Raw genomic sequence first — 17,250 nt, forward strand, 5'->3', positions numbered from 1 at the left:
GGCTGTGGTGGCCAGCTCCTAAAATGCCTCCCAAACGTCTCACTCCCTTGTGTTCACTCCTGTGTAACAGCTTCTCTTTGTCTGTGGGCTGCATGTAATGACCTGTTTCTAACAAACAGAGCATGACAAAGTTATAGGATATCACTGACAAGACCAGGTTAGGAAAGACGGTGATCTCTGTTTTGCACGGACTTCTCTCTTGCCTTCTCAGATTGCTTGCTTTGCTGAGGCAAGCTGCCATCGTGGAGAAGCCCACAGGAAAGCAGCTGTGGCCCAGTGAGAGTCTGGGGTCTGCAATCTAACAGATTTTGAGGAACTGAATTCTGCCAAAAATCATGAGAGAGCTATGAAGTGGCTCTTTTCAGGTCAGACCTTGAGATGAGACAACAGTCCGAGATGACGCCTTGATTATAGCTTTGTAAGAGACTGAAGAAGATAAGCCAGAGCAGATGTGCTCAGATTCCTGACCCACAGAAACCGTGGTATAATAATGGCTGTTGCTTAATGCCATTAATTTTGGCAATAATTTGTTATGCAGCAGCAGGAAATAGAGATTTTGGTACCTGGAAATATGCTGTTGCTGTAACAAATACCTAAAAATGTAGAAGTGGGTGAGGACTAGAAAAATGTTGAAGACTATGACAAAGGAAGCTCAGATTGCCTTGGACAGGCCATGAACCCAACCCCAGACTTTGAGGACCTTGCTGGTGAGAGCTCGAGAGACCGTGAGGAACATATTATTGGAAACTGAAGGAAGAAGGTACTTTTTATTTAGTGGCAGAAAGCTTAGCACACTGTCCTCCGCGGTATATGGAAAGCAGAACATGCACCTAATGAACCTGGTGATATAATTCCTTGTTTCTTCTTGTTGCTTATAACACGTGGAAAGAAATTGAGACAACTGTTCAAGCTTAACCAAGACTTGATAATTTTGAAAATTAGCAGCCTTTCCAGACAGGAAATCGTGAAATTGATTCCAAGCATCGTCAGAAAAATGTGACCTAGGGCCAGCCCGGTGGCGCACTGCGCTAGTGCGCTGCTTGGGAAGTGCGGCGGCGCTCCCGCCGAGGGTTCGGATCCCACATACAGACCGGTTCCCGCTCACTGGCTGAGCGAGGCGCGGGGGCAACACCGAGGGTTGCGATCCCGTTGCCGGTCCCGGTCCGGTACGGGGGCGACACTGAGGGTTGCGATCCATTGCCAGACACGAAAAAAGACAAAAAAAAAAAGAAAAATGTGACCTAGAGATAAAGCCCAAACTGAGATTGTATAAACATTAGTCAAGAGTTCAAAAAGACCAAAGGATGAGAGCATTATTCACTGATACAAGTACAATTTCCATTTAAAGTAAGGGTATGCCTCATAAATCCTCTAAAAACAAAAAAAATGGAGCATCCAGAAGCCTTAGGCCTTTGTCCTTCCATCATCTCCTTAAGGTAGAAAAGTGCTTATTTCAAAAATGTTTGTGAGTGTGGCCTTTGTCTAATGTAGTGAACACCAGTGAGATTCACAGAGGCCCGTAGTTTTTAAGAAATACTAGCAAACTGCCAGCAAGGATGAAAGGGGCAAAGAAGGTACAGAAGGAAAAGAGGCTATTGGATCCTGCCCCCGCAAAGTCTCTTGGTAAGAGATAGGCTGAGAAGTTTTCTCAGCTGTGAACACACACTACCTTCCATGGAAAAGGAAGGAATATTTAGAGGATCAAACAAGAGCTGAGAGGGCGTAATTAAGAGCCAACAGAGATCATTCACAGGCCTTGAAATCTAATGGGGGAACTTCCAACGCGTGCTCTGCTGGATTTCAGAGTTGCCGTGGACCAGCGATTCCCCTTTAGTTCCATCTCCAGCCACTTCCCACCCCACTTTGTCTTAAAATATTTATGGCAGTTATTCTGTGTCTGTTTCACCACTGTATATTCGTGGTGTTGGGGAGAGAGAACCACTCTTTTATTTTATACACAAAAAAAGTATGCCCAGTAGCCTAATCCATTTCTGCAGCTAACTCAGATGGAGAGACAGACCTTGAATTGATACTGTAATGGAATGAGAATTTTTGAGACCTTGGGAATGAATGCAGTTTGCATGTGTAGAGGATGTCTGCTTTTAAAATGTTTCTCAATGATTTCCTCTTTTCTAATTCACTCCCTTGTATAATACATATCCCTCCACCCTCCTTTGTGACAGATGAACTAGTGACTTGCTTCTGACAAATAGAGCATGGCAAATATGACGGAACGTCTATTCCAGCATTAGGTTACAAAAGACATTAATATCTTTCATTTTGCTTTCTCTCTCTCTCTCTCCCCCCGCCCCCTCCTTCTTAAATGCTTACACCGATGAAACAAGATGTCATGTTGGAGAGCAATACATGGGAAGGAATTGAGTATTGCCTTCATCTGGCAGCCACTGAGGAAATGAGCTTGTTAATCCAACAGGCTGCCAACAGCCACGTGACAAGTTCCAAAGCAGATTTGCCTGAGTAAAGTCTTCAGGAAAAACTTGCTGGCCCTGTAATAGCATTACACAAAATCCTGAAGCGAAAGACTAAGCTGTGCCATACCCAGAATTTATGACTCACAGAAACTCAGATAATAAATGTGTGTCGTTTTATTTTCCTAAAACAAAAGCCTCAGGGTGCAGTTTCTGGTCCATATGATAAGTGCATGTTTGGTTCTACAAGCAGCTGCTACGGTCTTTGACTGAGTGGCTGTACCATTTTACATTTCCACCACTGACGTGTGAGTGACCAAGTTTCTCCACGTCCTCACAGTGTCTGGTGTTATCACTACTTTTCACTGTAGCCATTTTGACCTGTCTGTACTGATGATATTTTCTTTTATTCTGTAGTTTATTTTTACTTTTTTTTGGTAAAATTGTTTACTTAAACTTTTTTTTTAAATACAGAAGTCTGTACGTAATTATGTATACAACTTGATGAGTTTGGAGAAAATTGTACATCCTTGAAACCATCACCACAATCTATGCCAGAAGCCTGTTACCTCCAGACGTTTCCTCCTGGTGTTTTATTTATTTATTTTTGTACTTCTTCATAATTATGATTATCTCTCATAGAAGCATTTAACATATAATCTACCCTCTTAGCAAAGATTTAGGTATACGATACAATATTTTTAACTATATAAACTTAGCCTAATGGTCTCTGTTGCAAGTGGCAAGAATCCCCTTTTGTTTAAGGCTGAATAATATTCCACTGTATGTCTACACTTTTTTTTTATCCATTCATCAATTAATGGACATTTAGATTGCTTCTATATCTTGTCTATTGTGAGAAATCCTACAGTGAACATGGGCGTGCAGATATATCTTTGGGATCCTGATTTCTGCTTCTTCTGATATATTCCCAGTAGTGGGACTGCTGAATCATTCAGTAGTTTTATTTTTAGTTTTTGAAGACCCTCCATACCATTTCCCGTAGTGGCTGTACCAATTTACATCTTCATCAACAGTGTATAAGGTTTCCTTTTTCCACAAATCCTCTCCAAACTTCTTATCTTTAGTGGTTTTGACAATAACTATTCTAAAAGTTGTGAGGTGATATGCCATTGTGGTTTTAATTTGCATTTCACTGATGATTAGTGATTTTGAGTGTTCTTTTTTGTGTATCTGTTGGCCATTTGTATGTCTTCTTTTGAGAAATTTCTGTTTCATACTTTACCAAGTTTTCAATATGGTTATTGGTTTTCTTACTATTTATTTGTTTGAGCTCCTTATATATTTTGGATATTAACCCCTTATCAGGTATATGGTTTGCAGATATTTTCTCCTATTCCATAGATTGTCTCTTCCCTCTGTGGGCACTGTCCTTGGCTGTGCAGAAGCTCATTTGATAGAAGCATAGTTTGATATAATCCCATTTGTCTATTTTTGCTTTTGTTGCCTCTGCTTTTCAGTTCATATCCAAAAAATCACTGCCAAACTAATGTCATGATGATTTTACCTGATGTCTTCATTTGATCCATTTTGAGTTGATTTTTGTATAAGGTATGAGATAAGGCTCTAATTTAATTCTTCTATATGCAAATATTTTTACCAGAATCAGAATAATATGAATAAGAGGTCCTTCAACTTCAGCATCTCTTGCATATACAATAAATTATTAATGTATTCTCATTTTATATGAAATTTATAAATAATTATAAATGTTTTTGCTTGTTTTATTTTAGTATTGTGTAAATAAAACTTGCAGAGAAGTTCATTTAATGGGATCTAACTGTAATGCCTCTACAAAATGCAAAGGAAAAGGGGTAAGTAATTCTTTTGTAGTTCTAAATTGTGTGCTATTGTTGTAGGTAATTCAAAGTAAACATTTATCCTGTTTGTGAGTATTGAGAATCTATGTTATTTTTTAATAAAGAAAATCAAATTAGCTAACACTATTAACTGAATTGTACTAGATGTATATCGTTTATTGTAAGCACCCACAACTTATTAATTAGTAATATGTTTAAATGAAAAACATTTATTCTTTTTAAAACACAAATAAATGCATGCTTCACTTCTATTGTGAAAATATTTTGTTCTCCCTCAAACACTTAATAATTAAAATGTATGGGCATATACTATTTTACAGAGAACATACTATAAAAACATGTTGGCACGTCAGGAAATTGTTTTTATTGCTCTCATGGAGAAGTTTCCAATAGGAAATGAGACCTCATGCAAAAAAAAAAAAATAATAGAATTATTTCTTCTCAATTGCTTATTTCTTTTAAAATAATTACAAAGTCAAGTAAAATCTGACTGATTCTAGGAGAAGCTGTGTTTAGTTTGCAATGACAGACAGCTCTATTGTTTACAATTTCAGCTCAATTTTATTAGTATGCAGTGTTTTTCTTTTAGTATTTTAAATATATTACCCCATTCTCGTCTGACCTGTAGAGGTTCTGTTGAGAAGTCTGTTGTTAGTCTCATAGGGACTCCCTTACAAGTGACTTGATGCTTTTCTCTTGTACTTTTTAGGATTCTCTCTTTGCCATTGAGTTTTGCCAGTTTGACTGTAGTGTGTCTCAGAGAGCACCTTTTTTGATTAAATCTGTTTGGGGATCTTTGGACCTCTTGAATCTAAAGGTCCCTATCTCTCCCTATACCTGGGAAGTTTTCTGCTATTATTTCATTGAATATGTTCTCAACACCTTTTCCTTTCTCCTCCCCTTCAGGAACACCCATGATTCAGATGTTTGTGTGCTTAAGGTTATCTGCTATCTCTCTTAGATTATCTTCATTTTTCAAAATTCTTTTTTCTTTTTATTTTTTTCTTTGTCCATCATCATTACTTTGATAAGACTGTCTTCAAGATCAAAACTTATTTCTTCTTCTTGCTCTAACTTGCTGCTTAAGCTCTCAGTTCTATTTTTTATTTTGTTGAATGACTCCTTCAGTTCCACGAGTTCTGCTACATTCTTTTCAGATGTATTAATCTGTTTGTAAATTTCCTTCATCATCACCTGGATAGTTTTGCTCTGATCATTGTTTCATCTAACTGTGTCTTCATGTATCTCACTGAGTTTCCTTAAGATTGTTATTCTGAATTCTTTTTTGGGCATTTGAAGGGTTTCTTGCTCTGCCCGGCCTGGTACTTGAGAGTTATTGTATTTCTTTTGTGTAATATTTTCTTGTTTTTTCATATCTCTAGTATCTCTGCATTGATGTCTGGTCATCTGGTAGAGCAGTTGGTTTTTCCATTACTCTAGAGTGGGCTTTCAGGAGAGAAGTTCCTGTAGATGTGTTTTATATTTACTGTTGAATAAGGTGTTTTAGTATGAGTTGCTAGATGCCATAGTGTATCTCTGTGTGGGTACTTGGGCTGTATTCAATGTTGGATTTGTGTGTAAGTGCCTCTGTGGCCTAGGCACTGGGGCACTTATTGATTCCTTACTGAGGTTATTGAGACTATGTTGGGTCATCAAGGATGTGGATAAGATCTTGAGTTCTTGAGAGAAGCTCCTGTTGCCCTGTCACTCTTTGATTGGGGTGGGTGATCCTGGCTGGGCTTGTTGGCACCCTGGCTAGCATCCTGTGACCCTGATAGGTATAGTGGGAATTTTCTTCCTTACTCGGGCTATCCTGGATTTCTGAAGTCTCCAGTTGTTCCACGTGCATCTCTCTCTGGATTAAGGCACTTGCATGGGCTGCACATTAGCTCCCACTCCCAGTTGTGCTACCACAGGGGGCAGTATAATTTCCCATGTGGCTTAAGTTACTGAGTCACGGGTATGCGCTTGCTCACCTCCTTCCCTGAACTGCTGGTGACCCTCCCTGGGTCAGTGCAGTTGAATGCTTAATGGTCTGCCTACACAGCAACAGTAACTGTTGTGCTGCCACTGTGGTGGTAGGCCACTCTTGTGGCAGTGGTGGCCATTGCAGTGGCTCCTGAAGCAGCAGACTGCTCACAGAATGATGGTCGCTGGCTGGCAGTGCCAGTGATGGCAGTGAGTGTAGCAGTAGTGGTCACAGCCAGCTGCACTCTCAGCCATAGTGCCTGAGACAGCCACCCATGCAGCTACAAAGTCCTTGGTGGCAGTGGGTTACCTCATGGCAGAAGCAGTGACTCCAGTGGCTGCAACTGCCTCCCTCACATCTGCAGCGTCCACAGTGGCAGCAGGTTACCTTGTGGCAGCTTCAGCACTGACAACAGTTGCAGGTGTCTCTCTCATGTCTGGGATGTCCATGCCTGCAGTGATGAGCCACCTGAAGGACTGCTGCTGTGTGGGGAGCTTCTCTGTGATGGATAATGGTTCTGGGACCAGAAAATGGCTCCAGCAACTGCCACGATAGTGGCAGTCACCTGTTTTGATCTTCTCCTGTGTTTTGATTTCTTTCTGTGGGAGTAACTTTTCCTGGGCGCCTCTAGTCCTCCATCTTCCCAGAAGTCTCCTTTTATATTTAAATAAAGGTATTCAAAATAAATAAATATATATATATATATATATATAACTACTGTTTCAAACACATTTCCTATATTATATAAGCATAGTAATTTAAGAAAAATAGTTATTCTATAAAATTTAGATACTTGTATCAAGTATAAAGACTAAGATGATGCAAAGTGATTATATATTTTTCTCTTTTAGATATGCAATAATTTTGGTAATTGTCAATGCTTTCCTGACCATAGGCCCCCAGGTTGTGAATTCCAGATTGGTTCACCAGGGGGCAGTATTGATGATGGAAATGTTCAGAAACCTGGTGAGCAGAAATTAAATATTTAAAGCAAAACAGAATGTTGTTTTATACAGAGCTAAGCTAATTAAAGAAATCTAGTGCTGGGTCAAATTTTTCATGCTGTCCTAAGTTATTTAAAAGTGTCATCTTGAATGGTGGCTTTATTAAGCTACAGTAGTGCCCTCTTAATAGTAAGGAATACATTCCAAGCCCTGCAGTGGAAGCCTGACACTGTGGATAGTACCAAGCCATATACATACCATATTTTTTCTAAGCATATATACTATGATAAAGTTTAATTTATAAATCAGGCACAGTAAGATATTAACAACAATAACTAACTGTCCTTCTGGGTCAGATGCAGCCTTTCCATTTATTTATATATTTTTTTAGTCCAAACCTGTTCCTGAATCTTTACGACCATTCCTAACTTGCAAAGAATGGCTTAATGTCACTCATTTCAGAGAATGCCATGCTGAAGTCTTTGCATAAGCTCAATGCCCTCTGGTGCAACATGTTGCCATCAGTCGGAACACTTTTACTGTTCATGTCTTACAGCCACAAATGTAATGCTTTTTCCCTCTTAACTAAGCACTTGTCATGCACTGTAGCAGTAATTTTTGCAGTTACTTACTTTTTGCAAAACAGCAGAAAAACTAGCACAATTTTTTTCTTCTTCACAATTTCACAGATAGAAGGTTTGTTCTTACTGTAGATATGAGCAACCTCAGCATAAAATTTTCTTTCTTATGAAGTCTAGAATTTTCACCTTTTCACTTAAAGGAAGTGTGTTTTGTCTTCCCTTTAGTATGTTTAAATTTCCAGCCTCACTACTCCTGTGTTTTGGTGTCATTATTAAGTAAAATAAGGGTTCCTTGAACACAAATGCTTTGGGGTCATTATTAAATATAATAAAGTTTACTTGAACAAAAGCACTAAGATACTGCAATATTTAACTTAATAACCAACATGGCTACAAAGTGACTAACTAGAGGGTAACTTATGCAGTGTGGACTTGCTGGAGAAAGGGATCATTCACGACCTGGGCAAGAAGAGGTAAAATGGTGCAAGATTTTATCACACTACTCAGAACAACTTGTAATTTAAAACTTATTAATTATTTATTTCTAGAATTTTTCATTTAATATTTTCTGGCCTTGATTGGCCATGGGTAACTGAAACTGTGGAAGCAAAACTATGGGTAAGGGGAGACTGCCATAACATCACACAACGTCTGTAATCAGATTTCCTCAGAGACATTCAGCTTTAATCAACTTAGTTAAATAAGTTAGAATACTCCTAATTTTTAAAAATATAATTAAATTTTTAAAATTTTGTATATATAAGAATAAAAATTACACAGATGATTTGCATACCATGTTATTTAGAACGTTTAGGTATTAAAAAGCAACTGTAGAAAACAGTGTTCATTCTGAATGAAATGTGTAAAAACCATATGGCAAAATACAAATGTGTGTATTTATTAGAAAATAACAGTAAATCAATCACATGGAGTACATATTTATACTTTCCATTGTTTCTATGAATGGTGGCAATATCATAGGCTATTAATTGATTCAACCATTAATTCACTTATCTATTCCCTCCACAAACATGTTATTGTGTGTCTGGTGAGGCAATAACGTTTAGATCTACATTTCACAAAGTCCACCCAAGTAGCAAGGTGGGTCACGGCATTAATAATGTGAATATAAATGAAAGCAAATTACTTGAAAAGTAATAGCTTTAGTTATAAGGCATGAGGAAGACAATACAAGGAAAGGTAAATAATTTGCTACATAATATCAGATATTTGTCAATAACAATAAATAAGGCATGATGACCAACTGTGTTTTGTATGTGGAGCAGAAAGTTAAGAACGATAGCCAAACCTGCGTTACAGAATCAGAGGACAGACCGAGCATGGAGATAGCCAGTTTCATTTTGGATTGATGGAGGTTGGGTGTTCCGTGGGAGAGTTCGTGTAAACATGTGACAGCGTGTTTGACAATGGTGTTTCTTATTCATGAGGAACATCAGGGATTGGTGATTCTTAATTCATAGTGAAGGTAATCACAGTAGTTCATGGAATAGTAAAGGTGTGTAGATGACATAAGAGTGCTGGATATATCTTCAGGTAGCAGCAGTAGTTTAGAAATGCAATCTCTGAGATTATTAATAATCCTTTTAAAAAAGAATAAAAAGTAGTAAAAAAGACTTATTTTCCTGGCCATGACAGAATAATAATAGAAAATTATATATGAGATATTTGTCAACAAGGAAGAGTATAGGATTGTGATTTTTGAGAAAAAGGAAACAGTAAATCCAGAAATATTGCCAGTACCTCAACACGGGTTTGAGTGTCTGTGAGACAGTGTCAGACATTCTTGTATACATGTAATGAGAGATTCAGATGAAAAAGAGACTGTACACAAAAGATACTTGAAAAAACAATGGCCCCTTTTCACCTTTCTGAACAAGGTGAAAAAAGTCAACATTTAGATCAATGAAGCTCAGAAAAAAACCTTGCGCAAGGTCAAGATAAAGAAATTTATACCTAAGAAAATCATAATCAAGTTGCTGAAAACCAAAGATAAGAAATTTTAAATCAGATCGAGGTAGACTTCTGATATCCTTCAATATACAGGGGGGAGGTCAACAACTCCTCTCCTCAAAAGCAACTAAAAAATGGACCAAAAAAAAAAAACCCTGTCAAAACCGACCAATAAACCACTCTGGAAATCAGCAAAAGGTAAACAAACTAAGAAGCTTTTATTCATGAAAACTACTTCTGTTAACAAGCGTGAAAGCCTGTGGCTTTCTTCTCTTAGGCTGATTATATCTTCCCTGACCCAACCCTATCAACATGGTATTGAACCAAGATGAAACAATACGTGAAAACCATTAGTGTGGCTGCCACAGCTTCAAGGTGGGAGGGGTAAAGAAATTACTTGATCCGTTGAAGTATTGCCAATTACACTGGCAATTATGCTGTCAGAAAAACATGAAGGACTAGCTGCCCTGCTAGACTGACATAGCAGGAATGTTTAGGACAAAAGACAGGCTAGAAAATAACTAAGAATTTAACCAGTGAGTGTCTCTAGGAAATTAGGACATTTGAAATCACTTGTGTAACTAAAAAGCTTCTGGACAGCAAAGAAATAACAGAGCGAAAAGTCAACATACAGAATGACAGAAAATATTTGCAAACTATGAATCTGACAAGGGATTAATATCCAGAATATAGAAAGAACTCAAACAATTCAACAGTAAGAAAAGCAACCCAATTAAAAAATTGGCAGACCTCAGAAGAAGACATACAAATGGCCAATAGATACATGAAAAAAAAATAATATCCTTAATCATCAGAGAAATGCAAATCAAAACTATATTAAGATAACATTTCACCCCATTTAGACTGGCCATTTTCAAAAAGACAGGAAATAAATGCTAATGAGGATGCAGAGAAAGGGGAACACTCTTACCCTGTTGGTGGGGCTGTAAATTAGTACAGCTGTTATAGAAAACAATACGGACGTTCCTCAAACTACAGATAGACCCGCCATATCATCCAGCAATCCCACTGCTGAGTACACAACACCTAAAAAAATGGAAATCATCATTTTTAAGTTCCAAGATGTGGAACCAACATAAATGTCCATCAATGGATGACTGTATAAAGAAAATGTGGTAATTTACACAATGGATTACCACGCAGCCATAAAATATGAGATTCTGCCATTTGCAGCAGAATGGATAACCTTGGAGAAAAATTATGCTAAGTGAAATAAGCCAGGCACAGAAGGAGAAAAATTGCATGTCCTCACTCATAAGTGAAAGCTAATAATAATAATAATAATAAGTTGAACTGCTAAAAGGAGAGAGCAGAACTGCGATTACCAGAAGTGGGAAGGAGGAAGCAGAGGAGGGATTGCAAGATGCTGACTAATGAACACAAAGCAGCTAGATAGGAAAACTAAGTTCTGTTGGTGTACAATCATGCTAGGTATCTATAATTAACAATAATTTACTGCATGTTACCAAAGGGCTAGAAGAGTAGAGATTGAATGTCCTTATCACAGAAATGACTAAGTTTTGCAATGATGAATATATGCTAATCACCCTGGTTTGATCATCACACATTATATACATTTATTGAAGTATGACTCTGTACCCCACAAATATGTATAATCAATATGTTTCAATAAAAAAATAAATAAATCTAGCCAGAAAATGCATAATTTGTACACTGGGAACTGCAAGCCATTGCTTAGATAACTAAAGAATATTTAAAATAAATGAAGAGACATTTTATCTTCATAGATTGCAAGATTCACTATTGTTAAAAGGACAGTACTCCCTGAATTTATCTATACACGTAAGAAAATCCTTATGAAGATCATGCAGCAAGCTCTTTTGTAGAAATTGACAAAGCTGATTATAAACTTTATTTAAAACTTAACAAACCTGAAATAGGCCAATTGGCCTTGAAGAACAGCAACGTTGAAGGAAGGGCACGACCCAACTCCAAGACTCACTATAAAGCTGCAATAACCAAGTCAGTGTCGCATTGCCATTGACACAGACATACAAATCAATGCGGCAGAATAAAGATACACCAGAAATAAGATACACAGACACAAGTCTGTGGAAAACCATTTTTAGTGAAAATACAAATCAAGTCAATGGATAAAGTTTAGCTTTTTGACAAATGCTGCTATAGCAATTATATATTCACATGCAAAAAAGAAGATGCATTTAGAGCCATATTTCACACCATGCACAAAAATAAAGTGGATTACAGACCAAAATGTAAAAGGTGAGTATATGATACCTCTCGAGGAAAACATAGGACAAATCCTTAGTGACTTTGGATTAGATAGGACACCAAAAGCACAATCAAAAAAGAAAAACTGGTGAATTGAACAACATCAAAATTTAAGACTCTCGCTATTCAAAAGTCACTGTTAGGGGAATGAAAGGGGAAACCACAGCCACTTAAAGAACACTTGTAAAAAACATGACTGATAAAGGATTTGTATTCAGAATACATAGTAAATCATTGAAACTTAATAATAATAAAAATTATAAACAGACCCCACCTTCTCTAGATCTTGTCATATCTGGATATGAAGCTCAGAACTGCTATCACCATCTTGCCACAAGCCTGAGAAAGAAGCCAACTAGTGATGGTAAAGCAGAGAGATAGAAACTGGTCCTGAAAGCCATTGTTGAATGGCTGATTCAACCAGCCTTGGAGCTGCCCTGCTCCTTGGAATTCCTGCTATGTGAGATAATAAATTGCTTATTGTTTAAAATAAATAAATAAATAAAAATAAAAATTATAGAATGGGCAAAATATTAGAACTGACACTGTATCAAAGAAGAGATGTGCATGTCAAACAAGCACATGGAAAAATGTCCAACATCACTGGTCATCAAGGAAACGCTAATTAAAATCACAATTAGGTACCACTTTCTTCCTTGAAATTGCTTAAATTTAAAAGGACTGACCACATTAACTTTGGCCAAGGTGTGGGGGCAGTGTCCATGCACTTCTGTTGGAAATATAAAATTGTACAGTCGTGCAGATTCTTAAAAAGGTAAACATACAATTACAATGAATCTAGCCGTTCCACTATTCCAGGAGAATAGAATGCTTACACCCACACAAAAGCCTCATACACAAACATTCATAGCAGCAAAGTTTGTAATAGATAAAATATGAAACAACCCAAATACAAATCAGCAGGTGGTGGATGAACAAAGTGTGGTAGATCCAGACAATGGAACAACACTGAACAATAAAAAAGACACAAACCATAGTTATATGAACCAACACAGATGAATCTTAACATTTATGCTAAGTGAAGTATGTCAGACTATAAAGAATATATACTGTTTCTATGTCCATAAAACTGCAGTAGATACAAACCGATTTATAACGACAGAATGCAGATGAGATCAGTGGTTGCCTGATGCGGGCGACTGGAAGTGTGACACGATCATGGAGGAGCAAGAGGAAACTTTGCAGATTATGGACAATCTTCATTTATTATTTCGATTGTCACTATGGGGGTACACTTATAACAAAATCTATCAAATTGTACACTTTAAACATGTACATTTATTTTATGTCAATTATATCTCAATAGAGCTGTTAAAATAACACAACAAAATAATGTATAAGGGAATATTTACACTATTTTATTGCCAAATCTCAGGCACTAGTTAAACATTTTATTTACATGTAAATATAAATTTATAAGAATTTTATATTAAATGAGAAAACATGTCAAAACAAAAAAATTTTTTAATGTTTGCCTCGTGGTATATATTTGTCAAAGCTCATCCAGCTTTACAGTTAAATGTTTGTATTTCATTTTGTATGAAAAATAACTTCATACAAAAAAAAGAAAAATACCAAATATATGCAACAACCAAGACTCTCACCCACTACTAATGGGAGTATAGTTGTTACAGCTGATTCGGAAAATCCCCCAAAATATTTACCAATGTTGAATAAAGGCATATGCTATGAACAAGCTTTGCCACTCCCAAGTATACATATATCTAAGAGATACGAAAACATAATGACCAAAAGACACACAGCAGAATATTCATAGCATCACTATTCACCATATCCCAAATTGCAAACCACCCAAACGCCCATTGGAACAGAATGCATTAATAGCTGTTATTTCTATGCAAAGACACAGTATGAATCAATGAGAACGAACGTTTTACAAATAAAAGCAACAACACGGGTGAATCCTAAAAGTCAGTAATATTGAACAAATATGTCAGACAGAAAAAAAGGCTCATATGTAGAATTTCATTTATAACATTTAAAATCTTTCAAAAACGATCTATTCTCTTAGAGGCCAATATAGGGATTTTTCTTGGGAAGAATAGTGACTGCAAAAAATTAGATTGGGAGATTGAGGTACTGGCAATATTTCTGGATTTGGTACTGGTTACATGGTCATGTTCAATGAGCAAATCCTTTGATCTGTATAATTACATGCACACATTTTTGATATGTTGTATACTTCAGTAAAAATTTACCAAATAAATAACAATTGGAAAAATCAGGATGTTTGTACATTTGGAAAGGAGCGATGATTAGGAAATGTCCTGAGGTGCTTTTGGGATTCTCTATTTTGAGACCTTGATTGTAGTTCTATGCATATTCATTTTGTTAATTCATTGCTAATTTTTGCTAATAACTTTATATATGGGTGCTTTTTGGATGTGTGCTTTTTGGAATGATGTAATACCTTAATTTTGGAAAAGTGTAAAAATAACTAAAGGGCATAATATACTTTTAGAACATCAATGAAAGAGGAAATCTACACACACATGCACTCACACACATGCACACATTATGTATAGATGTATAGATGTATATGGACACAGGTATACATATGGATATGAATTTTCTTTATATGCATAAAATATAAATACTAGGTGGATAAACATAAGTTGTTTAAAAATAGTTTCCTCCAAGGAGACATACTGTGATTTAGCAAAAGAATAAGATGGGTATTCCTCAAAGCATACTTTTTTCTAAAATTTTAACTTAAGCCCTATTGATGTATTAACTTTTAAATTATTGATGTTACAAATAAGCTGAATGCAGCAAACAGTACTCAAAACATGTATACAGCACCAAAATATTTAAACAAATATGCACAAAAGACAAATAGGAAATCTATTAAAAATGTATCATCGCAGTTTTTGGCTTATGAGCTTAATTGTTCTTTTATTTTTCCTGTGATAGTTTGCAATGCATTAAATTTTTAATTATTTTATACATATATATGATTAAAGTAAGAGAAATATAAATTTGTTTAAATATCCAGTAAGTTCCCACTAATTTATGATATGGTTTATTTCCAGATATATATTTTGTTAAAAAGGGCTATAATACACATCAGAACGACTGGCTTATTCTGAGTTTCTGCATTTTTCTGCCATTTTTTATAACTTTCATCATTGTGATTACTAAGAGAAATGAAATAAGAAAACCATGCAACAGAGCGAACACAGAATCTGAGGGGTAAATATGACATTACTTTATTAGGTTAAATCTTACTGGTCATTGACCACTGTCATAAATTTATACAGCATTTGTTCTATTAATTCCTAAATATGTAATATTTAATCTAATATAAATGTCACTTTTAAAATTTTGTTTTCCAATTATTTGTCATTAGGGTAGTGGAGCAAGTTGAAATTTCAACTGTTCTAGAACTTTTCCTGATGAGTATTCCACACTGTACTGGGGACTTGATAAGTCACAGAAGAACGTATCTGGTGCATCCCCTTAAGTTCCCTTCTCATTGAGCCTAAATCATGTATTGGTGTTGGTTTTCTTCAGGGAAAACTTTTTCCAATTGAAAAGTTGTGTTAAAACTTTCATTAAAAAATTATTTCAGTTTTAGAATTCTTCTAACTCTGTAATAGTCCTGCATACTGTAAAAACCCTTGCTTCAGACTTCCTTTGAAATCACACAGTGTTTCGTATAAGTTTGTGCATGCTCTTCCTACATTCGTGCCTCTCTTTTGATGACCAAACGTTTAACTCTTTGCAGGTAAGAATCCCTCATATATGTCCCTAAATGTAATATCAGAAATAGTGGTTTCAGATTCAAAGTGCTGTTTTTCTTTGAAAGCTATTATTACTGGTCCATCTTATGAAGATACTTTCACTGTGTGCATATTATGTACATATGGTTCGGGTAATGATGGATCATGTTCCCTGAAAGAGGAAGTGACTTTATTGGGCTATTATGATTCTTTACAGAGAAAAAAATCCAGAATCCAAAGAAATGCCTCACATGTGATACCATTGAGGGGATCTGGGTGATTTACATGCTCAATACATCTCTACAATCCAAAAATTTCTATTGACCCTGTCTCAATGACTGTCTTCTTATAAACACTTCCAGCAGGCTTGGGATGTGCACACTCGGGTCTTTCATTTTTGTTTACACCACAACTTAGCATACACTTGAGGCTATTGAAAAAATGTGTTTTAATCAGCTGGGGAAAAAAAAAGTATTTCACCTTGTGGCAATATATTCATTTCCATCATGCATTACCTCCTTAATTAATTTTATAAAGGGCTTTGAAGCTCAGCAAACTTTGGATACGGCTGTTACAGAACTGTATATCCCACTGCCTGGCTTCACTAGGGATCCTTGAGGATGGCAACTGTCTTACTCCGTCCTTCTGTTGCTATAACAGAGTACCTGATATATTCTTAACAGAATATAAAGAAAAGAGGTTTATTTGACTCACAATTCTGGGACAGCTGCCTGTGGTGTGGGCCTCGGGCTGCTTCTACTCATGGCATAAAGCAGCAGGCAGTTGATGGGTACAAGCAGATCACATGGCGAGAGGAAGTGTGTGTGTGAGAGAGAGAGAGAGAGAGAGAGAGTGAGAGAGAGAGAGAGAGAGAGAAGTTGCCAGCGTCTTTTAAACAACAAACTCTCCCAGGAACTAATAGAGCGAGAACTCACTCATCCGCCCCCACAGGTAAGAAAATCTCGAACTCTGGAATACTGATTGTCACCTCTGCCCTGAGTGAATATTTCATCTTAGATGGAGTTGGATTACCTGTTTCCTGTTTTTTCCCCTTTATTTGTGTAACTAGTATTCTAGAGTAACTTTTTATCCATCTCTTTGCTATCTTGGTGTATAGTGTCTGCAATCACACTCTCTCAGTCCTTACTATCCTTGATACATTTAGTTTTTTTTTTTCCTTTAAATTTTTATTTTGTCAATATACAATGTGGTTTATTATTATGGCCCATCACCGAAACCTCCCTCCCTCCTCCCTCTCCCCCCTCCCACCCAAGAGTGTCCTTTCCATTTGCTTGTTGTAACAACTTCAAAAAATTGTAGTTGTTATATCCTTCTCTCCCCCACCCCGGTTTTGTGTGTGTGTGTGTGTCTGTGTGTGTGTGTGTGTGTGAATTAACTTATCCATTTGTAGCTCCAACCAATAAGTGAGAACATGTGGTATTTCTTTTTCTCTCCCTGACTCGTTTCACTTAATATT

The 17,250-nt window shown here is 36.6% G+C and overlaps 1 protein-coding gene across 1 annotated transcript in view; it reads left to right on the top strand.

Annotated features, from left to right (window-relative positions):
• Positions 1 to 15,240, top strand: part of LOC103600917 (disintegrin and metalloproteinase domain-containing protein 18-like) — a 144,385-nt gene extending 129,145 nt beyond the window's left edge. Inside the window, 4 exon segments of the mRNA XM_008585260.1 lie at positions 4,184 to 4,264; positions 7,091 to 7,205; positions 15,084 to 15,202; positions 15,205 to 15,240. Coding sequence (XP_008583482.1) covers positions 4,184 to 4,264; positions 7,091 to 7,205; positions 15,084 to 15,202; positions 15,205 to 15,240 — 351 coding nt within the window.
• Positions 15,241 to 17,250: the final 2,010 nt, after the last annotated feature.

Source organism: Galeopterus variegatus, unplaced genomic scaffold (genome assembly GCF_000696425.1).
Source record: "Galeopterus variegatus unplaced genomic scaffold, G_variegatus-3.0.2 Scaffold3508, whole genome shotgun sequence".
Taxonomy (NCBI): domain Eukaryota; kingdom Metazoa; phylum Chordata; class Mammalia; order Dermoptera; family Cynocephalidae; genus Galeopterus; species Galeopterus variegatus.